At 38.5% G+C, this 24598-nt stretch overlaps 1 protein-coding gene across 1 annotated transcript in view; it reads right to left on the bottom strand.

Moving 5' to 3' along the window:
• Positions 1-24598, bottom strand: part of ADAMTS19 (ADAM metallopeptidase with thrombospondin type 1 motif 19) — a 245646-nt gene that overhangs the window by 14192 nt on the left and 206856 nt on the right. Inside the window, exons 19-21 of the mRNA XM_047868192.1 lie at positions 20261-20396; positions 13244-13448; positions 9465-9617 (exon numbers count right to left, since the gene is read on the bottom strand). Of these exons, the coding sequence (XP_047724148.1) occupies positions 9465-9617; positions 13244-13448; positions 20261-20396 (494 nt within the window). The remainder of the gene's footprint in view (positions 1-9464; positions 9618-13243; positions 13449-20260; positions 20397-24598) is intronic.

The following is a 24598-nucleotide window of genomic DNA, read 5'->3' as shown; positions in this document are numbered from 1 at the left end:
CTTAACTCTTAGGGTTTCCTACCTCCTAGCAGAGAAGCATCATCCATACAAATTGTTCAGACCTGAAAGCCAAGCCATGAGCCCTTACTACCTTAACACCTGACTCTTCATCTTTTTTCTCACAAATAATCAACCCCAGGTCTGTTCATTTTAACCTCAAAACAATTTCTAAAGCCAACCAATCCTCTCTATCTCTATTTATACTACTGTATGAACAGCTAGCATTAATTTGGTTACTATGTAACTGACACTATGCTAAGAACCTTCCATGAATTATTTCATTTGGATTCACTTACTTCGCTGAACAGAAGATCCAGAATTCAAACCCAAGGCTGTCTAACTCCAGGCACTGAGCTATCTTACCTCTTATACTCCCCAATCCTTTTCCTTCCCTGGAAATTCTGTAATATTCTCTGAGTAGCTTTCTATATCTATGACATCAGTCATTTTTTATATTGTAGCCTTGAAAAATTTAAGTACTAGCAAAGTAGGTTTTCTTTTAGTTTCAGACAGAAAATATTAACCCATTTACAACACTAAAAGTAACATATGGATGTGGTAGAATGATAAGCACAGAAGGCCCTTTCCTCCAATGTAATTCAAATAAACTATGCTTTGTATGTCTATGCAGAAAAATTTTAACATGTACAAGAATAATATATGTAAACAACTTTAGTTCATACTATATAACTCTTTTGCATAATTACTCACTTAATAGTAGGTCTTAGAGAAATTTTCCCATCATTATGTATTTATCTATACATATATTTTTAAAAACAACAATATCCCACTGTTGGAATGTGGGATTATGATTTATAGAACTAGTTATTGGATATATGGGTTGTTTCCAAATATTCGTTGTGCCAAAGAAGGCTGCAATGAGCATCTTTATAAATACGGTGAGCAAATTATGTGACAATGTCTGTAAGCAAAATTAAGAATGTGTATATTTCAAAATGAGGTATTATTTTTCACAGCTATCAAATTAGTTTAAAAAAGTGTGCTAACATCCAGTCTTGGTAGTATGGTGACACAGATATGTGAAAGCGCCTGGGCAGAAGTGAGTAGAATCCACTCCCTTTAGAGATGGAGCTTTTTGGTTGCCCCATGGTATCCCTCAACACACTCCTCTCATTGCTTTTCTGTGCCCTAAAGTCATGTGTGTGTTTATATCTAAACATGTTTCCTAGTTTTATTTATTATACTATATGGACTTGTACATACTCTGTGTACAGTACAAAAAGCTACAGGCATATTTTTCTAATCCAATGTATTTTTCTAATCCAATCTAATCCTAAAGTAGATCTTTCATTTTAAGTCACTCAAAATACTTTTCTTTGGATTATGTACCATTTGGACCACTGACGCTGGGTGATTACTTTTACTTGCACAGTTAGAGCACTACAAAATTCGGAAAGACATATAGTTGCTTTGGCACATTTTACAGATGTAGGAACGAGGCTAGGGGGAACTGATTTTCGCCATACAAAATCAATGCTGGTTGTGCACACTGGCTCTCTGGATGTTCCGCTCAACCTGAAGCCGAATTAGGGACCTGTTAAAAAAAATTTTTTTTTGTACATTTTGCATCCCAAGACCCCATATGATGTCATTCTTTCTTTTCTTTCTTCCTTCCTTTTTTCTTTCTTTCTTAAATGTTTATTTATTTATTTTGTGTGTGTGTGTGTATGTGAGAGAGAGAGAGAGAGAGAGAGAGTAAGCAGGGGATGGACAGAGAGAGAGGGAGAGAATCCCAAGCAGGCTCTGGGCAGTCAGCACAGAGCCCAACATGGGGCTCGAACTCATGAACCATGAGATCATGACCTGAGCTGAAATCAACAGTTGGACACTCAATTGACTGCGCCACCCAGGCACCCCGCCATAGGATGTCTTTCTAACTGGCTAATCATTGGCATATTTTTCTTGCATTTTAATGATGTCATTCTCTGCTAGTCCTGGTGATGTGGTTTTATCTATCTCTGGATATCCTCTGGCATTTGGTAAACATACACTTCACTATATCTAATCAAAAAAACACTTAATGGCTAATACTACTGATTTTAATTTTATAATATTCTTGTCAAATTTCTTTATATTTTTTATGTGAAAAAGTCTGCTTCCCTTCTCCCCGGCTGCCCACCAACACTCAATGTACCCAAAATGAACTTTGGCATGTTCCATGCTCCATCCCCTATAAAGAACATCAAAAGTAATTTTTTACCTCAGTCATATTTATTTACTAAAATATTTTCAGGTATGATTTATAAAGTGAAATTATAGATATCCTGGTATGCAGAAAAAGAGAATTGGTAGCATAATTTTACAAGCCTGGTGATTTTTCAATGATCTATTAAGAAGACAGTATAGGGGTGCCTGGGTGCCTCAGTTGGTTAAGCATGTGACTCTTGATCTTGGCTCAGGTCATGATCTCACGGTCTTAAGATAGAGCCCCATGTCAGGCTCTGCACGGAAAGCCCGGAGCCTGCTTGGGATTCTTTTTCCTCCTCTCTCTGCCCATCCCCACATGTGCGCTCTCTCTCTCTCTGTCTCTCAAAATAAATGCATAAACACTAAAAATAAAAGGAGACAGTATAATTAAGCCCTATGGATTAAAAACAAGTTGTCTTGCGTTTTCCAATACAAAGGAGCTTAAACATGTCTCTATATCTTCATTTATAATTATACATGTATACACATATATAATACATATATATACTTATACACGTATACATGGAGAGACACAGAGACACTACCTCAGTCTCTCTAAATTTTAAATTTTCTCTAGGTAGAATATATACACAGATAGTATATATGCATCATTTCTTCAAAGCTAATATACATCTGCTATGTTCAATCATACCAGCCAAATGCTTTGACTGCTTTGAGTAATTCAAACACTTTGAAATTTGTTTTTTTTTTTTTTTAATACATCTGGGCAACAGATAAGATTGTCAGAAGACCTGAAAACTAAAAATGATAGCAATGCAAAAAATGTCCATTCTCTTGCAGTATAAAGAGTCAGGGGCATGTTGGTGGCTCAGTCAGTTAAGTGTCCGACATCGGCTCAGGTTATGATCTCACCGTCTGTGGGTTCAAGCCCCATGATGGCCTGGTGCCTGCTTCAGATTTTGTGTCTACCTCTCTGCTCCTCCCCCACTCACGCTCTATCTCTGTTTCCCAAAAATAAATAAATGTTAAATTTTTTTAAAAAAATTAAAAAAAAGAATCAGAGGCTAAACAATTTGATAGGCAATAATTTGGGGATTTTGTGCATGGTTTAGAAGATAGCTATCTTCTCCAGAAAGAATGGTAAGTAGCAAATTTTGTAAATATTCAGTAGATGTATCTAAACAACATAACAGAAAGTATTCTACTTATCACTGAGTAATTTCTGTAGTATGAACAATTTACTCAGAGAAAGTGTATTTTCAAAGTAAATGTTCCTATAATGCAAAATATCTCTTCTGTAGGACACCTTGTGATAGGTTTCTTTGATGTCCAAATGTTTAAAACCAAACCCACAATCTCTGATTTCTTTAATTCATTGACTGATCCAACAATGATAGATTTTGATGTATTAGATTCTTATTGGTTTATGGAGTAGCTGCTCGAATTTTCGTGTCTTTTAGACTATAATTATAAAAAGATGATAGGCAATTATCTTTTCCAATGACTTGTAGACATTATTAGAAAATAATTCTATATATAAATGTTAATCCACCAAGAATAGTTTTTAGATACAGATAATTTCAGTTTGATTTCAATCTACAAATTTTCTCCAGTTCCAAAAATTACTTACAAAACTAATCTTTCAAATTTGAATAATCTAATGTAAGCCTTCCCATAGTGTATTACACTAAATAGCAAACTAGCCACATGCTCTGCAAAAATGAGCTTTGGTTAAAAATAAAGAAAAGAGGGGCACCTGGGTGGCGCAGTCGGTTAAGCGTCCGACTTCAGCCAGGTCACGATCTCGCGGTCCGGGAGTTCGAGCCCCGCGTCAGGCTCTGGGCTGATGGCTCAGAGCCTGGAGCCTGTTTCCGATTCTGTGTCTCCCTCTCTCTCTGCCCCTCCCCTGTTCATGCTCTGTCTCTCTCTGTCCCAAAAAATAAATAAACGTTGAAAAAAAAAATTAAAAAAAAATAAAGAAAAGAGAAATACTAGTCCCTCTTTGAGATTTACCAAGTATAGGAAAATGTTAAAGGATCTTTAAGTCCTACAGCAATTTGAAGTATTTGCTTATCTTTGTTTAACTACATTATTTCTCAGACCTGGAGACTATATCCCAAGAAATGGGTTTGCCATAGAATATAATTTGGGAAATGCAAGCCTCAAGCATTCCTTAATTAATATGAATTTAGTCTCCTAAAAAGGATGACATTTGATCTTCAGTAAATACCAGTCTTACTAATGTATCTAACTTGACAAAGTATTTTCTCCATTATCGCAGTTGCCATTTCATTCATTTCTTTGATTCTCTGGTTTCAGCTGGTAGTTAACATTTTCTATTTTTACATTCTATTAGGGTATTTAATTTGGCTATTTGCAACTATTTCTTTAAAGTTGAATGGGAAATCCTCTAACAAGTGCTTAAGCTTCCCTCTACTACCCTGTTAACAACCCACTTAGTTTAGTTGTATTAAAACCAACAAGACACACATTTGGATTCTGGGACCTCCTGCAAGGGGATTTTAATTGGGTGGGGTGTATGCCAGCATTAGGTCAGTAGTATGTGGAAATCCACAGTCCTAAAGCCCCAGCCTGACTATGGGCCAAGAAGAAATCCTTCCCTTGGGAATTTTGAGTCTGATTCTTTTTCTCTCCCTTGACTGAAAACAAAACTACTAGGCTACAGAGATGCATGATTAAAAACACGGTGTTATCTAGTCATTTAGTTTAGGATAGATATTCTTGATTGCACTGATGAGGATTTCTTTACGTTTCCTTCAATGATTCACTGAGGTTTCCTCCAGTGGAAAGAAATGTCCTCTGTGATTATTCACACTTTCATAGTTTTAGATTCTTTTTCAACTGAATATACTGGATGTAACTGTGGTTTCCTTTTACAGGATAAGTTAAAAATGACTCATTATACTGCAAGCTTTATATTTACCACTTCTAAACAAGGCCATACATACTATTTATATAATTAAATCATCCAAAATGATTTATTATGCTTCCAGCATTATTTTGAATTATATCATAATCACAAAAAGACTCATAATCTCTTGTCCAAAAATCTATTAATCATGTCAAGATTTGATATGTGGCCAAAACTATTCATTTCCCGAAATCTTGAAGTACTAAATTAAGCTCAAATTGTGGACTATGAATTGAATCTAAGAATAAACCAAGAATAATTATGTACAATTCCAAGGTGTTTTGTTTCTCATTAACACTCACTTGAATGAGTTCTCTTGCTAATGCTGCACAGAAACGTTAATGCTATAAAAGCTTCAGGAAGGAACCAAATTTTGTGTAACAGGTGGATAAAACAATGCTCTTTTATTTGCTTCTCTATAGGCTCCAATAATGAAAACAAGAAGCTGTAGACATTCAAATGGAGGCAGAAAGGTCAAATTCTGGCTGAAAATAAGGCATTTCATTAAACATAAGGGACTATGTTATTTTTTAAGTCAGTGTTCTAAGGTCAGCTTAAATGAGTGAATGCAGATTTTAACTGCTCAGAAACATATGGGTTGTGTTCTGTTATCCCAAGAAAGACCCAAAGGCCATATCTATATCAGAGAAATAGTCAGAATGTGGCATATAATTGTGTCACTGGTTAATGCAAGCCAGAATAAAGGAACTACATTGTTTGTGCCCTATTTTTGCCAATTTTCTAGTTTCAAAGGAATAAATGCAAACATTGTTCAACAAAGGCTGTATCACATCTACTTAGGAATCAGAGGTAACATTTTTATGACAGATTTTTCTGTTTTGAATATTCCTGTATTTATATTTTTCGTTTTCCAGCTGAGAGCAGATTTTCCACTGTTTACACAAAATCACCAAAACATAAATGATAGACATCACACAGGCTGATACAAATGCAGTGAACAGTTTGGGGAATAAGCCATTTTCCTAGGAAACCTCCATTCAACTGATATACCCTTAGTCCATTTGTGGCCAGTGACTTTTAGATAGTGTGAGAAGCTGAGAACATATTATTCTTTTAACTTATTCTCTAGGGCTCCACCCATATTGTGGGAGGAACAGCGTTGCACAGCAAGATTTTATGGGTAGCTCATTGAATATCCTTGATTCAAGTCAACCCAAGGCCTAATCTTAAGTCCACTTAGGTTTATCAATAGTTTAAAAAATATTCGTAGAATTTAAGTGAAACCGACAGATTAATTGACCTCCAAGGAGCACAGAAATCACCTACAATTGCACACATCTTGCTGCTATTCCTGTTCCAGGGACACAGCTGATAAGAATAAGAAATCTATGGTTTCCTCCGTCCGTGAATACTTTACTCACTGAAACTTAATAATCTCAGAATTATTCCTTTTCTCTGTAATTATTTTTGGATGGTCTGTATTTTTGCATGAAAGTGATCTCTTAGGAGTGAAAAAGAAGGGGTGAAATCAATAAAGTTCACATGGCACGACTGACTTTAACTTGTGCAGGCTGTTTAAATCTGTTAGGCTGAGATCTAAGTCATAAAAAAGAACAATGAAACTGGTTTAAGGTAAAGAGCAGACTATATTCATATAAAGAAAAAAAGTGCAACATACTGAATCTTCTAAATAAGGAAACAAAAACAAACAGACGCACAGACAAAGGTAAAAAGTCACAGAATAAAGAAGAATAGTTATTAGAGTTATCACCTTCTTTCGTTACTCACAAAGGCAATGTTCTGGCTGCGTAGTAATGTAAGAACACAACAAAACCAACTTAAAGTAATTCAGTCTAAGTATACCTAAAAATTTACACACATGTAATTATAGTAAAATTGGAAAAAATATTTTTTCAGGCTTAGCACAAAAACCCAAAAGTCCTGTTTTTTATGATCTCCCAGTTAACAAATTTTGATTTTGCTTAAGATTTAACCAGAGGCCACATGATAGGCACATTTATTAATCAACACCAATAGTATTTGTCATGAAAATAGGATTTGCTAGCCGTATTTCCATACACAGCAATTTAGGAATTTACAGTTCTGTGTTGTAAGTCACAACAAAACCTGGATCTTCTGTTTGTTGTAATCACAATTTGTGTGTTGAACTGGAGATTAACATTTACCACTTAAAATATTCCTATTAATGAATAAAGCCGGAAAAATATAGCTCATCTATCATTGTGGGTTTTAAAATTTTTCTTACAGAAGACTACTTTCACTTAAGGAAAACACCTCAAATCTTATTAGCCAAAATAAACAAATGTGGAGTTCCCACAGAATTAAAAGGAAACAATAGGTGACCTTCCCCATATCCCTCCAACTAGGACTTCCATTTCCTCATCCTATTTTATATCATCAGTGCTGAAGAAAGAATTAATATACAAAAAGCTTGAAAGCAATGGTGTTGTCTGTCTTCCTTATTTCACTCATAGGAAAACAAAGACACCGAGGTATTCAGTAGCTTGACCAATTGGTCCATCTACATAATGAAGGAGTTGAGACCACCCCCCTCATCTCTTGACTTCCAGGCCATGGTCTTTCCTATCTTCCTACTCTATTTCCTTCCCTTAGAATTAGGAAAACATAAACCCTGAAAATAAAATAAACTATCTGTGGTTAATTTGGAATTCTCTTTCCCCTAAAAGTTGTTTGCTCTAAAGTGTGAAGTTTCCTTACAGGGTTCACCAGTTCAAAGCTGCCTGGATTGGGCTGAATATTTCCTAATTCTGTAGTGAGGGGTGAATTTAAATTGTTTACAAATGCATCCTTTAAAGAGTCCCAATGCAAACTTTAAATGTTGTAGGTCTTAGAAAGAAGAGTATAGTTCATGAGAACTCAGATGTGATGCTAATACGCAAACATTTTTAGAGAGGAAAGCCATTAGTAATCACAAGTAAATAGATTTTAAATGTCAGGAAATTTCTTTGGGGGCAACATTAGGCAAAACGGCTACCCCTAGTGCATTATACAATGAGAAGATTTCTTCCAGAATGTCCTTTAGGATCTTTATGAAAAGTACCACACTCCTTACCATGCCTCAGCAGCCACCATTTTTTTTTCCACAAATAAAATAATGGGAAAGAAGAGAAGATTTATTATGTCTCCTTGAAGCCTTAGAATTTTATGATTTCATGATAATAGGTATATAATATCACAACTGGATGTGGAAAGGCACAGGGGATTATTTGATTAACACTTAAATTTCTGAAGACTAGTATTTGAGAGCCATTTTCCCCCTAAATATCATCAGAATTTTATCTTAAATACTTTTTTGGTGGGGGGAGCCCAGGTGTCTCAGTCAGTTAAGCATCTGACTCTTGGTTTCGGCTTAGATCATGACCTCATGGTTTGTGAGTTTGAGCCCTGGATCAGACTCTGTGCTGACAGTGCAAATCCTGCTTGAGACTCTTGCTCTCTTCTGCCCCTCCACTCCTCGTGATCTCTCTCTCAAAATATATAAATTTAAAAACAAATACCTTTTCTTTTTTTGAGAGAGAGAGAGAGAGAGAGAGAGGAGGGAGGAGGTGGAGAGGGGGAGAGAGAGGGAATCTCAAGCAGGCTTGATGCCCAGGGCAGAGCCAAACACAGGGCTCAATCTCTCAACCAGGAGATCATGATCTGAGCCAAAAACAAGAGTTGGGTGCTTAACTGAGGCACCCAGGCACCCTTCAGAATTTTATCTTAAAACATGGGATTGATTAATACTTTACATAGACTGAATAGATAGACTGCTCACTTATATATGGGGCATCACTTTATTTGTAAATTTAAATAATACTATTACCACAACATTAAACTTTCTGTTCACCTGCCACATGAGTTGTGTCTACTTGATTCGACCAACGGGCTTCAAGTATGCTGTTCCTTTCCTTGTCTTCTATACACATCCCCAAAAATTGATGGGAAAAAGAATGCCTTTATACATTAGGATGGGAATTGCCTGTTTGATTCTGTCACTACCTCACTTAGTTATATTTTCAAAATGGTCTTATCTGATAGTATTCTAATATTATGTAACTTTCATGCAAAAATATTCTGACAAAGAACGATTATGAATAAAAACTCACAACAAAATAACAATAGCCGTTTTTGAAAGCTTCCTTTGTGTCAAAAAGTGAAAGACGGTCTTCAGCGTTTTTTTACCTTTTATCTTATTTAATCTTTAAAACAGTTTTATAGAGATCATGACCACGGATTTGAACCTGGGAATATAACACTCCATCTCCCATGACCTATACCTCTGTCCTCTACTTGTCCTAAACTGCATGCTGTGTGGTCACAGCACCCAGGGCGATGCAGACATGATCGAAACCTAACAGACACGCCAAAAGACTCTTACCTTAGACCAGTCACCCATTCGCCACACATAGCATTTTGAGTAATCCTCACAATCTTCAGCCTCCCTGGGTCTGGTGGAGAGGACACATTTCTTTCTAGGGTTCGTACACCTCACGGTCCGGTGACGTACGCCTTTGCCACACTTGACCGAACACTAGCAGAAAACATCAGAGAGTCTGGATGAAGTCCGTGATTAGGAGATACAGATGAACGGTTAAATTATGTTAAGTAATATTTCTTTCTCTTTAAAATTTTTTTTTCAGTTTATTTATTTTGAGAGAGAGAGGGAGAGAGAGCACAAGCAGGGGAGGGGCAGAGAGAGAGGGAAGGAGAGAATCCCAAGCAGCTTCGAAGTATCAGTGCCCAGTGCGGAGCTCGAACTCATGGACCATGAGACCATGACCTGAGTCAAAATCAAGAGTTGGATGCTTAACAGACTGAGCCACCAAGGTGCACCTTTCTTTCCTTTCCTTTCCTTTCCTTTCCTTCCCTTCCCTTCCCTTCCCTTCCTCTTTCTTTTTCTTTCTTTCTTTCTTTCTTTCTTTCTTTCTTTCTTTCTTTCTTTCTTCTTTTTTTTAAAGTAGGCTTCACTCTCAGCGTGGAGCCCGATGTGGAGCTTAAACTCATGACTGACATCAAGACGTGAGCTGACATTAAGAGTCGGATGCTTAGCCAAGTGAACCATCCAGGTGCCCACTGTTAAATAATATTTCTAATCATCTGTCATAAGCCTATGACCACATATAGACCAGGTTAAAGAACAAAGAGAAGTTAAACACCTGGCTATACGCCAGTACCAGGAGCCAGATGAAGCTCAAGACAGAGTGCTGGAGGAGTGCTGGAGGAGTTTCAGGAACACAGGACCATTATTACAGAGATCAATATAACATAAGGATTGTTTATTAAAGATAAATAATATACAGTGATCAAAATATAAAATACTGAACTTGATTACCATAAAAATTTTTATGTATAATTATCTAAGAAAATTCATTTTATTTTTGCTAAGATTTAGTTTGTTGTAGCCCTAAGAAATGTTTGCAAAAGATAGAAACATTTTTTAGAGGGTGCTCTTTCTCACAAACTTTTCTTAAAGCTAAAATGGAGAAAAATCTTAGCAAAAATAAAATAAATATTTAATTGCATAATTATATACCCCTAGAAGTTATCATTCTAAATGACTGCAAGCATTGAAAATATAATTCAGTTGAAAAACAGTTTGTTTATTTCATAAATAACTGATGCCTGATTTAAGATGGTGACGTAACATACAAACATGTATGTATATTTGTATACAAATATACAAGTTTTTCTAGGTGCAACTTGGCATCTCATTTTTATTTATGTCTCTTATTATGGAATATGTGTAAAGCTTCTAAGTTTTACAAAGATATACATCACTGACTATCTGGACACAGGGACCAAAATGGCATTGGGCAAGAGAAGGGAAAGGAAGGAGAGAAGGGAATGGATGAAAGATATGGCAAACCTCGAAAATTCAATGAATATTTGTGATTAAAAAATGTCCAAAACAAGAGTTGCAGGAATACATTTAACAATGACGTAGTATTAAGAATAAGCATGTGGACTACAACAGGTGTGTTGTTGAAAACCTGAGCATGAAACTAATGTTATTATAAATATCGTACATTTTACACAAATGAGTAACTGTCTCATAATTTATGGCTTATGTTTGAATATGTTGAGCTTTAAAGTGGACTACACGTGTGACTTAGCATCTTAAAATTTATATTTTAATGTTTTGCAGTTGGAACTAACCCTCAACCATAAAATCAATGTTTAAATTAAATAAAAACAAGAGAAACATTTTTTTAAATTGGTAGACTGCATTGAGACATAATATTTCTCCCAGCTGGTGCCAAAAATCTGTACAGAATCTCTCTGACCTATTTCCTCCTAAAGAGTTTGCAAAAACATTATGGTTAGGCTGGAGGTGGGATATTTTCCTTCGCTCACGTGAATCTTGTCTCCAGATTGAACTGATTCATTTGGATGTAATATTAGATACTACATTCGTTGGCAAAGCACACATCAAAAATGAAGGAGAATCTGTTAAGCAGCAAGGTGTAAGGTGTAGCTCAGAAAAGGAAGACACCGGCAAATCATGCTACTGGTCAATGTACTTTAGTAGGTGTGGGGTTGCATTAATTGAAGAATATTCCCACACCTTACTATCTAAGCTCCTTTATCCTCATTTTCAAAGGATTAGCTGCTCATCATACCCTAGCATTTTGTTTGTCAGTTTTATATCCTATCTAATATTCTGAAAGTAAGCATCTGAATGATTTGGCTCTGGGTGTGCATGTGCGTGTGTGTGTGTGTGCTTATGTGTGTGGGTATGTAAGTGTGAGTGTGTTTGTGTGTGTGTGGCATATAGCCACATACTCACATAAAATGCTTCAGAGCAGCTAGAGACTATAAGTAATGATTGCCATTTATTATTTTTATATACATTTTTTAATGTTTATTTTTGAAGAAGAGAGAGATAGAATGTGAGTGGGGGAGGGGCAGAGAGAGAGGGAGACACAGAGTCCAAAGCAGGCTCCAGGCTCTGAGCCATCAGCCCAGAGCCCGACGCGGGGCTTGAACTCACAAACCGTGAGCTCATGACCTGAGCCGAAGTTGGATGCTCAACCGACTGAGCCACCCAGGAGCCCCTATATAAATTTTTAAAATCTATTTATTTTTGAGAGAGTCAGAGTGACGGGGCAGGGGCAGAGACAGAGGGAGACACAGGATCTGAAGCAGGCTCCAGGCTCGGCGCTGTCAGCACAGAGCCTGACGCGGGGCTCAAACCCACAAACCGTGAGATCATGACTTGAGCTGAAATTGGACGCCCAGCCAACTGAGCTACCCAGGTGCCCAGACTGCTGTGTATTATTACACAAACATATGTATCAGGTTAAAAGAAAACAGACCATACAGTTTGGCGTGGACCACACCGGTGTGCTACAGACTACATGCCAATGGGTGTGTGGTGCAGTGAGTCTGACTGCACTGGGTTCAAATCCCAGCCCTTCTACTTAGATAGGAATGGGTACACTATTTAATGTCTCTGAGATCAATTATAAAATGGTGAAACTATTAACTTTCTTAGATTGATGATTAAATGCAAACCATATACTAAATATGAAATAAAAACAGAGTCTTTGCTTCTAGGAGATGATTGTTAAAAGATAACGCCCTTTCTTGTTCTTTCTCTTTTAAGTGTTCAGGGAGGGAAAGACAATGAGTCAAATGTGTATTAAAATTTCTTCAGTGCCTGGGTGGTTCAGTCAGTTGGGCATCTGACTTCGGCTTGGGTCATGATCTCACGGTTATGGGTTTGAGCCCTGCGTTGGGCTCTGTGCTGACAGCTTGGAGCCTGGAGCCTGCTTTGGATTCTGTGTCCCTCTCTCTCTGCCCCTTCTGCCACTCGTGCTCTGTTTGTCCCGCTCTCAAAAATAAATAAATATTAAGAAATGAAAAAAAATCTGCCCACTGAAAAGTATACTCATGGTATATAAATAAAAAAAGCAGCAACCTAAAGTGTATATAAAATACATTTTTGATTATGTTACAATATTTATTGAATAGAGTAAATAACTTTGTCTTCTTCTGTTTGCAAAATTATATATAAGCAGCATATCCTCTTTCTTGTCAGAAAAGTTAATAAACTGCTGTAAACAGAGATTCTGAACATGATAGCACATGACGTCAGACAAGGTGGGCATCAGAGGAGAGAAATGAAGTGGGGAGGGCTGGGGGCGTGCACTGTACCTCAGACCACACTCCTGCCTCCCATACGGTCATGCAGTCCTGACCCTCACAGCGCTGGGCGGAGGCAGGCTTAGGCCCGGAGCAGTCCCTCTCCCGGGCTCTGATCAGAGTCCCATTGCTCAACTGTTGGGTACAGGCCACCTGTCTGCTCTGCATCCCTTTTCCACAAGTTCGTGAACAGGGGGTCCATTCCGTCATCATCCATCTAAAAGTAAAGCAAGAACCACTGAAACAAGTTAAAAGATATCGACCCATGGTGTATTTTGACATGTCTGGAATTAGAATCGTGGCACAGTGACTTTTTTGTTTTTAACTAATATAGCTTTGTCTAAAACACCTGTGCTTTCTATCATTTTGAATTCTCCTTATTTCCTATCTCAGGGCCTTGTTCTTGTTTGTTTGTTTGTTTGTTTGTTTAGAGAGCAGGCAAGGGGCAGAGAAGGAGGGAGAGAGAGAATCCCAAGTAGGCCCTGCACTGTCAGCACAGAGCCCAATGTGGGCTCAAACTCACCAACTGTGAAATGGTGACCTGAGCCGAAATCAAGTCAGATGCTTAACAGACCGAGCCACCCGAGCGCCCCCCTCAGGGCCTTGTGCGTCTTAGAATCTCAAAGAATGAGATTCTGTCCACACCATAGTACGTGCTTTGCCTGTGGCTGCTTATCATATTGGCACACTGAGATACCTTCTAAGTGCACAATTGCTAAGATACATGGGTTATTCCTGTTCTTCATGTTTTGAATCTTCACAACAACTCCACGTGTTAAGTACGACAACTATCGTGGAGAGGGAAACCACGGCAAGGAGAGATTTAGCAACTTACCAAGGGTCACAAGGTTGTAAAGTCAGAAATTGGAAGTGAGGCTGTACAAGGCCCTCACAAGGAGACATATGCAGGTATTAGCAAGGTAACAGAACCCTGTCACTGAGAATGCCCTCTTACCTGGGGGAAGCAATCATTAGTACATTATGCCTAGTACCTGCAACAAGATTTCTGTGCCTGGGACATACCTTCCAGATAAAGCTATGTGTGCTTCCTCAGGCTAGCCTCTATGTACTTGCAATGTAATCACAGACACAGGAGTGACCGGCTCAGAGTGCTACGCGTCAAGTGACCTTATTGTGAAAGGTCCTCAAGAACTCCGACTGTTATTCTTGGATTTCACTGATTCAGTGATTCAGCCCACACACATATAGTTTAATACCTAGATGGACATCCTTTACCCAATCACGAGGGCAGTGATACATATCTATGGCACTTCCTTTTCTAATGAATTCGGATCTAACCTAGGACCACTAATTTAAACACATCCCCAAATTTATTTCAGGAAGAAGCAAGGCCTATGCCTGAAAAGTGATTCATAAACTTTGTATGATTCTGGTCAATATATGATTATCATCAATAAAACCCTCTCTGTATTTCCCATCATTAGGACAACCTCCCAGGGGGATCTAAATCCCCCCACTAAACTATCTGCACGATCCTATTTTGTCACAGTGAAGGGCAGTCAGAAGCCCTGAGCTTAATTCGGGGTTCGTACTAGCTGTGCACATTCTTGAAACAATACTTAACAGCTGTTAAGTTTCCATTCTGTCATTTTGTAAAAGGGTTTATTATTATACTGTCTGACATACAATAGGGACTCAGGATATAGTATATACTATATATATTACCATATATTTGTAAGTGATTTATACTTACTCATTTCTCTAGCTTCTTCTCTCATTTGTTTGGAAAATAAAGCATACGCTTAGTTTGCTCCCCAAACACTTTCTATTTTCTCCACATGGTACCTGTGTATGGAGCATCCACTGCCTGGATCCTTGACAGCCAGGTCCAAGTCCCTTCCTCCCAAAAGAGCTTCTCCACCCAACCCACAATGATTGTGCTCTCCTCTGCCCTCTGGCATTTGGCTTGTGGCACTCAGCACTTGTTAGATATTCCTTAGCAAGGTGGAGGGGCTCACAGCCCCCCTACAAAAGTTGACCTTCTCTTCCTGATTAGGATATAAGCTCTTTAGGGCTGCCTGGGTGGCTCGGTCGGTTAAGCATCAGACTTAGGCTCAGGTCATGATCTTGCGGCTCATGAGTTTGAGTCCCACAGTGGGCTCTGTGCTGACAGCCTGCTTCAGATTCTGTCTCCCTCTTTCTCTACCTTGCCCCTGCTCGCACTGTCTCTCTCTCTCTCAAAAATAAATAAACATTAAAAAAATTTTTAAAAAAAGTTTAAAGAATTAAAAAAAGGATATAACTCTTTAAAGGCAGAGATCAACGTCTTATTCTCCTTTGCATCCATAATACTTTGCACATAACAGCCTGTCATTAAACATTTCTCGATTTGGAATTTGTGTCTGTGTTTTACAGAGAAATAGCATCAATTCTTCCTAATTTACTTAAGCCTAAATGCCCCTGGCAATGATTCAAAGTTTGGGAAGTCCCATCCTCATGTAATCTAGTTTTCTCATCTGTACAATGGATTTAGTTCTAAATGATTCTATGCCTCTATTTCTTAAAAAAAAAAATCACGATAACATTTACATTGCAATATTGCCTCTAACAATGTTCTTGTCTGCAAATCTATCAGATATGATGCAGATCTACCATTTTGCTTCGGAGTCCCCTAGTGGATTGTTCCTAATGTATTTATCTTCCAAATTTATTTAGTTTCCTGCTTCACCTTTTTACATGAGGATACCTGGGTTATAATTAAATTTAAACCCACGTATGCACCTTTCCCTTCAACTATGGAACCTAGAAGACACTACCGAAAAGAGAAGTATCTGCAATTTCATGGGAGATCATGTTCTTTTAATGTTTCTTTAAATTTACTTTTGAGAGAGTGTGAGCAAGGGAGGGGCAGAGAGAGGGGGACAGAGGATCCGAAGCAGGTTCTGCGCTGAGAGCAGCAAGCCTGATGCAGGGCTTGAACTCATAAACCAAACCATGAGATCATGACCTGAGCTGAAGTCAGATGTTCAACTGACTAAGCCACCTAGGCACCCCTGGAATCTCATGTTTTTTAAATAAAATACATTTGAGATATCCTTAGTATAATGGTAAAAGTTACTTTTTCCATTCCTTGTGAAAACTGCTCAAAAATAAGAATTAAAGTGTAAAACATATTCTAATAAGAGAAAAAACGCTTTATATTTTGGAATTAACCTAATTTGGAGTTATCCCATTTCCTTATCTTTAAGATTCCCTCTTGTATTTATTTACCCAAGGGATACAGGAGTACTGATGCATAGGGGCACTTGTACCCCAATGTTTATAGCAGCACTCTCAACAATAGCCAAATTATGGAAAGAGCCTAAATGCCATCAACGGATGAATGGATAAAGAAATTGTGGTTTATATACACAATGGAGTACTACGTGGCAGTGAGAAAGAATGAAATATGGCCCTTTGTAGCAACGTGGATGGAACTGGAGAGTGTGATGCTAAGTGAAATAAGCCATACAGAGAAAGACAGATACCATATGTTTTCACTCTTAGGTGGATCCTGAGAAACTTAACAGAAACCCATGGGGGAGGGGGAGGGAAAAAAAAAAAAAGAAGTTGGAGTGGGAGGAAGCCAAAGCATAAGAGATTCTTAAAAACTGAGAAGAAACTGAGGGTTGATGGGGGGTGGGAGGGAGGGGAGGGTGGGTGATGGGTATTGAGGAGGGCACCTTTTGGGATGAGCACTGGGTACCAATTTGGTATGAAAACCAATTTGACAATAAATTTCATATATTGAAGAAAAAAAAAGATTCCCTCTTGCAAAGCTATTTACTAGTGCATTGATATATTTTATATTTGCAATATAGGGTTCTGTCAGACTATTTGATTCTATTCAATAAATGTAAATGGAAATTAGAAAGTTTCTTACTAGGGTGGGGAGAAAGAAGAGGCAGGAAAATTAAAACCAGTAAGTCACAGAAAGTTTTCCTATGATGAACCTTAACAATTGCTTGTGTCCATTTCTTACTATTCAACGTTTTGGCTAACCTCACTGACGTTGCTTCTTGGTGATTTGCGATATATTGACTCCTTTTCCAAGGGAAGGAAGATAACAATCTCTAACAAAAAAGATATCCAGTCTCCAGGTGCAAAAAACTCTCACTCAGAAATGTAGTGACCCTTTGAAACTATTCATTTTACCAAGTCATTAACAAGGCATTTTCCCTCAAGATAGCCGAGGTCAGCGAACGAACAATGAATGGTGTGTATATTGTACATTCTGATCCCTTGCAGACAAAGTCAGGTAGTGACAAACATGTTCTAGTCCTCATATCCAACTCGAAGATTCCTGATACACCAGGAAAAGCCAATGCTCTTCCCTCCAAATGGAAAAGTTATATGGTATATGAAACAAATGAAGTTTTGAAATATTTTAGCAATAATTTAACACAAGATAAGGTGGCATTTTAATATCTATTAAAAGAGATAGAGGGGTGCCTGGGTGGCTCAGTTGGTTGAGTGTCTGGCTTTGGCTCAGGTCACGATCTCACCATTGGTGAGTTCGAGCCCCACATCGGGCTCACTGCTTGTCAGCCCATCAGCAGAGCCCGCTTCGGATCCATCCCCCTCCTCTGCCCCTCAGCCACTTGTGCTCTCATAAAAATAAACAAATATTTTAAAAAATAAGATAAAAGAGACACAGAAAAAGATAAATCTTAGGAATGGCAATAACAAAAATGGTCCAGATTCTTTTGGCAAAGGCCAAAAACTCTGCTGTTCCATTTGTCCCGCACTGAACAGAGGGGAGTCAAGGACTTGATTGCAGGTAACAGTAATTCCCTAGGTCACTTTTCCTGTTGATTACTCCATTGCCACCTAAAAAAATCTTAATTAGTTCATCTACTCATGAAGTCATCCTGAAAACCATACAGTCAAGTAGAGGGAATGGGCATAACACTATTGGAAGTATATTAATGTGCTTTTATCTTTTGCATGGTCTTTTACACATCATTCTTTTGTCCTTTTCCTTAGAAGCATAGTTTGCCCTGGGGTTTGGGGAAGAATAAGAATATTCGAGCAGAAATGGAAAGGCAAGAAAAAGCTGATACTCAGCTTTTGTCACCGAATCTACAGAAAAGCAAGCCTTGACATTTCAGCATTGTAAAGAAAGAAAGGATTTTCTAAATTCTTTTAAGCTCTCATTAATATAGCATGAGCTGGATCTGAAGGGCTTAATAACTGAATTTTGCCATAAGCCTGAAATACAGGGAACTCAGGATCAGGGCTACATCAGAGGTGGGAAGGCAGGGGGAACGGGGAAACCAGAACTGAGCATTAGCCTCAATGACACTAATTCCCAAAGAGATTAAGACAAAAAAGTTTAAATACAGTTAATTGGCAACTTTGTTCCTCCTCCCTCTTTAAACTGCTCCCCCATACTTATTCATTTCAGTGGAGGGTCATGAAGAATATTATATTAGTTATAGACCGCTATAAAGCTACAAATTATTTGCACACCTGAGTTCCAGGACATGTAAATTCACTGTGTCCCTTGTACAGGAGCCAATGAGAGGGGAGATCAATCTCTGTTCGGCTCGCCAGGAACTCACAACTATGTCCTGAGCCTCAACAGATCTCTGAGTGTTGGGATAGAACAGATGTGCCTGTCTCTGTATTCCAGAGGATTCAACGCAGCCTCAAACTCATTTAATCCTTCTATCTTTGAAAGCTTTTAGGACCTTTGACACCGGGGGTCAGTCCCACTCAAGCCCAACCTTAATTTTTATATGAAAACACGTGGACGTTCAGCTCTATGATGGGAACCACTCCAAACCACCTTGCTGCTAGCTCACTCCAAAATGATACTCCAGTTCCACTTCATCTCTGCCTGTTACTAAGGTTTCTACACCACTTTCAGCTGCTCAGCATCACTGTCTTACTTCCTACTTCAGAGTTTCTCGCCTACTTTGTTGCCTCATACTCACTGGGGAAGTCACAGGAGACCGAGACAAATGGACTGCCCAATAACTAGGACCCAGCTCAGGAATTGGGCGATGGAAGGTCAGGGATCGGGCAGTCACCCTGGGAGCTCTGGGAGAGGAAGTGAAGATGTAGCCTGGGAAACCAGGAGGACCACACCATCCCTGGTGTCGCGTGAGGGACTGGGTCCCGGCCAGTCCTGCTTTGTTTTATATCTCCCTTGGCAAGTTCTACAATACCATTTCAGAGAATTCAAGAACAAATAGCTAACTTCAACCCATCGTCAGGTTTTTGAAGAAGTGACCAACAGATTACCAAGCAATTTTAATTACACCTCCTTTGTCTCACTTAGTGGTTGTTTTCATCCTGTGGAGAATACAGTTAAAGTTGAGGTAAGTCCTAGCCTTGCTGCTTTTATTTTTAAGCTTATTTATTATTTTGAGAGAGAGAGAGACAGACAGACAGACAGATATACAGAGAGACAGAGAGAACAGGCATGCACATGAGCAGGGGAGGGGCAGAGAAAGAGAGAGAGAATCCCAAGCAGGCCCCACATTGTCAGCACAGAGCCTGACTCGGAGCTTGATCCCAACTGTGAAATCATGACTTGAACCAAAATCAAATGTCAGACACTTAACCAACTGAGCCACCCATGTGCCCCCCATCCTTTCTGCTTTAATACTTTTTCCATCCAGGCAATTATCTTTCTTTCCTAGATCTTGCTTGTTCAAAACCTTACATCTTGGTACATATTCCTTTGCACTGTTGTTAGGAAAATGTGGATTTGTTAGTATTTGGAGTGTTTAAAAAACATTTTTATGTTTATTTTATTTTTGAGAGAGAGAGACAGACAGAGCACGAGCAGGGGGAGGGGCAGGGAGAGAGGGAGACACAGGATCCAAAGCACCCTCCAGGCTCTGAGCTGTCAGCACAGAACCCGACGAGGGGCTCAAACTCACCAACTGTGAGGTTATGACCTGAGCCAAAGTTGGTGCTCAACCGACTGAGCCACCCAGGTGCCCCAGTGTTTTGAGTGTTAAAGACCAGTGATTTAATGGCCAAATGGAGCATTAGCAAGTGGTAGGAGAGGGTTACCTTGTTTGGCATGGTTGCTCATTACACTTGCGAATCTGTGGCTCAGGCTTGGTTAGGTATTTGCATTTCTTGTTGTCCACAATGCTGATGTTTTTGTTCATGATTTTTGTGCAAGACACTGTTGTCTTCCTTTCTCCTGAAAAGAGCAAACAAACATAAAGAAATGAGAGGCCTTTATGTAAATGGGCTTAGGAGGTGTGCATAGGCTGGTTGTAATTTTCAGATTTGTAAAGGAATTTTAAGTTATATCAATGAAGATATAATTTAAAATTTACATGCAAATACATCTCTAGGCTTAAGGAAGATAAATGGTAAGGTTTTCCTCACTAGAAATTAAATGGCAAGTTTTACATTCCCAAGGGATTGTGGCAGCATAAGTTGATAAAACATTAATTAAGGATTTGTTGGTAAGGACTATGCTATCTTTTAGCATTAAGTGGTGGAAAGCTGTAATTTGCAAAAAACCTGTATACTTTCATGGAAGCACATAAACACGTGTGTGTATTTTATCATTTGGCTCTGTACCACCTGTGGTCTGTAGTAAGTTATGGAAAGCAGGCTTTTCTGTATATTTTTAGTATAACTCACACCTTTATTCTTATTGTCTCTGATAAAACTGTTTTAGCGCAATGAGGAATTCTAGAAATATTCGTTCCCTACTCATTGTGATGTTCTCTAAGAAAAGCTGTGGGACTCCTGCTATTTTTCACCAGATTTCAGAAAAATGGCTTCTCTACTTTCTCTGTTATGATAAAGTCTGATTAGAGTAGGTTAAAATGACCACTAGTATGGTATTTCTTGTCCTTTGAGACCGATAAGAACACTTACCTGACATCATTTTCTTTATTTCATCTGGTACCTAAAGAGCCTAGTAAATATATGCTAATTCTGTTTCTCTATAAAAGTCTAAATATCTACGTAAGATTTAATAATCTAATTTAACTTATTGTTTGACATAAAGTAATTACATCTACCAACAATTTTAAGGCCAGATGGGTCATAAAGGATTAAGAAAATAATCTCAAGTCTTCTGGGTCTCTACTGAAAGGCCATTAGTTAGGGTCCCATGACTGTCATGCAATGGGTAATTAGGAAACGCAGAGCATTCATGACAGTCATGCCAAATATGACAGGCTGGGCTGGCGGCACAGAGGTCACTCTGTCATTTAACTGACAGACAGGGAAGGCTGGCATCAAGAAAGAAGAAAAGAAGGAATGTAGACAGAGAGCTACTTTGAGTAATTTTTAGTTATCTTTTGCTTTGACCTGAATGGGGGATGGGGAGAAGCAACAAGGTGGCCCAGAAGAAGGCAAAGAACAGTTGTTGGGTTTGAGGATCTTCCCTTCACCTGCCTCTCAACAACACTGAGCATAGTCCCATGACAATTTGTAGTATACAAAAAGGATTCTCTCTCCACCCCCGTATGTGTGTGTGTGTGTGTGTGTGTGTGTGTGTGTGTGTGTATTAACGAACAATTATATCTGTGATTATTGCATATCATGTTATTGAAATCATTTAGGTCTTCAGTTTTATTTTCTAGTACAAGTAGCACAATGTTGGCCAAACTATTCCCGGTCTGGAGAATTCCAGTGCAATACAGCTTATTCTATGGGAGCTCCATATAGACAACATAGTGCCAGGCATGTAAAAGGCCCTTTCCCAGCTTGGCAAATAGAACGTGAGCTCAACTGCAGTGTCCAGGCTAAGGACTTTATGGTCAGCTGCCTACTCGAATGAACATCTCTGCCTCAGAAGTCCTGGCCCTGACCTGTGTACCTCACATGTTCAGGCAAGCTGATGCCAACTGGTAGAAAAAAAGACAACATTTTACGCTGGAGGTAAATGCTTAGGGGCTGTCCAGGCTATTCCCAGGTAGGCCAAGAAGGGTGGAGTGCGGCATTACATGTAATCACAGAAGTGTTCAGTACCACCAACTTCAATTTTCAAATAAATTGCTAGAAAAGCAGAAATGGCTTATGTTTGGGTTTTTTTTGCAGAAAAAAGAAAAACTGGCCTCAGAAGGTAGGAGTTACCTAAGTGTAAATAATCGGGACACAGAGGTTTGGGTAACTTCTTCCTAGTTTCCCATGTGCCAGGTGTACCTTTATGACCTGATGCACAATTAAATAGATATTATGCAAGTTCTGTATAATGCGAACATATGTAAGTAACAATTTCTACATTATGATGATGCCCACTTAAAAGCAGGATTAAAATACACGTTCCTTTCATCAAATATAAATGTTAGTTTTAAAATCGAATTTAAGGCCTTCAAATTCCTAAGACGCTCTTTTGCAGAATAGATGTGGTTGCCTAAACTAATTTAAAGAGTGGCTTTCTGCCAAATACAACACACACACACACACAAATGACTAACAGACAGTATCCAGAAAGCTTTTGTGAACATGTATGTAGTCATGCAGTAAATAACTCAGGGCTAATTACACTGCATTTCTTTCCTTTCCTCAGGAAATGCATAACTTTAGTTATACTACCCCAGAGCTCACATATGAAGCTATTGAAAAAAAAATGTTTTGAGGACAAGTGTTGATATGTCAAAAGAGACATAGGTTTCTATCTCATTTCAGGGAGCACCTTGGTGATCAAGGAAACTGGAAAGGCATGTGATGATGAATTGGGACATTTCCATCTACACTGGAGCAAGGAAGCTCACATCATACGTTTTTTGGCAGAGAGGATAGACTTGGCCCTACTTTTAAAAAATTTCATTGAACAAAAACAATAGAATCAGGGGGAAGAAATCTATTGCTCAGCTACAGGCACACTATGCCTATGAAAATACAACTAGATCTTCAAGCCATATGGAAATGTTATTGTTTGACTTTTTTCTTTTATATATTTTTATGTTCCAGCCAACACAGGAAATTTCCATTCTAGAATCTAATAGCAGTATTTACAATGCATCCCGTACTGTGGAACCTAGGGACGGACCCAAAGTGATGAAGTAACTGGCTTTCCGCCTGAGCCATGAGTAGCTGCAAACTGTTGACAGTGTATTACTTGCTTTACGGCAATTAACTTCACCTCTAGGTCATTCCCGTTAAATCGGTTTTGGGGAAATCAGTTGTGATGCTTTGAATACAATTATGAATACAAGAATATGACCATTAAGCAATTGGTCTCATTGCCAAATTCGGGCAAAATCTGAAAATGAAGGGTAATTTTTATTTACTGACTCTGTTCTCTGAAGACACTTAACAAAGACTAGATGCATGTGCCTTCTTTTCCAGTCTCAGATACAAGCTGATCTTCTTTCTATGCTCTATATTTAACCCCATGAAATGGATATTTTTAATAAAACTATATTCTATCCACATAGATCACATTTCTAGAACTGGCACCATAAATGTGGAAACACGTTCTTGGGAATGTATTCAGTGCTTCAGTATATGTAGATGAAATTCTATCTTATTAGATGTTCCAAACTTTTTTTTTAACATTTATTTATTTTTGAGACAGAGAGAGACAGAGAATGAACGCGGGAGGATCAGAGAGAGAGGGAGACACAGAATCCGAAACAGGCTCTAGGCTCTGAGCTGTCAGCACAGAGCCCAACGCGGGCCTCGAACTCATGAGCAGTGAGATCATGACCTAAACCGAAGTCGGACACTTAGCCGACCAAGCCACCCAGGCGCCCCTGTTCCAAACTTTTAAATAAAACTGTGGACCTCTACAAGACAGAGATTATATATAGTCATTGGTCTTTATCATTTTCTCTCAAATTATCTATTTATTTTCTATTGAACTCACAATGGCCAGCAAGCAAGTAACCCAAAAGTAAGTATATTTTCATAAGGATGAAGGGCTCTTCTCTGAGCGCTCCTTAGAAATATGTAAAATGCAGGGGTTTCTTTAGGCATACAATTGCTAACTTGGTCAACTTCCAAAATTGTGCATTCCATTTGATTCTTAGTCATTTTTTGACATTTCTGTAAAAAGTTTCCCTCAGGGCTTGGGCTTAATATTAAAATGACTATTTCATCTTTTTTTTAATGAAAATATTTTTATTTTGTATTGTTTTCAACACCCAATATATAATCCAAACTGAACTTATCATTTCCATGCACATAAGTAGTTTAATGGGATCCCATAACTTCCAAGATAAATTTAACTTGAGTCCTAGCATAACACTCAAGGACTTTCATGCACTAGCTTCTTTCTATAAAAAGTAGAAAATGGTCAAATTACTTCCCACTCCTTGATCCTCATATTTTACACCCCAGAAATAAACATTCTCACAAACCTGAGTGCCTTTGCACGTAGGCATGGCCCTGGAAAGCTTTTTACATCTTCCCATATCACTTTGTGTAGTGATT

This window comes from Prionailurus viverrinus, chromosome A1 (assembly GCF_022837055.1).
Source record: "Prionailurus viverrinus isolate Anna chromosome A1, UM_Priviv_1.0, whole genome shotgun sequence".
NCBI classification, from domain to species: domain Eukaryota; kingdom Metazoa; phylum Chordata; class Mammalia; order Carnivora; family Felidae; genus Prionailurus; species Prionailurus viverrinus.
Note: the sequence above shows the minus strand (reverse complement) of the source record. Positions and strands in the feature narration are given on the sequence as shown.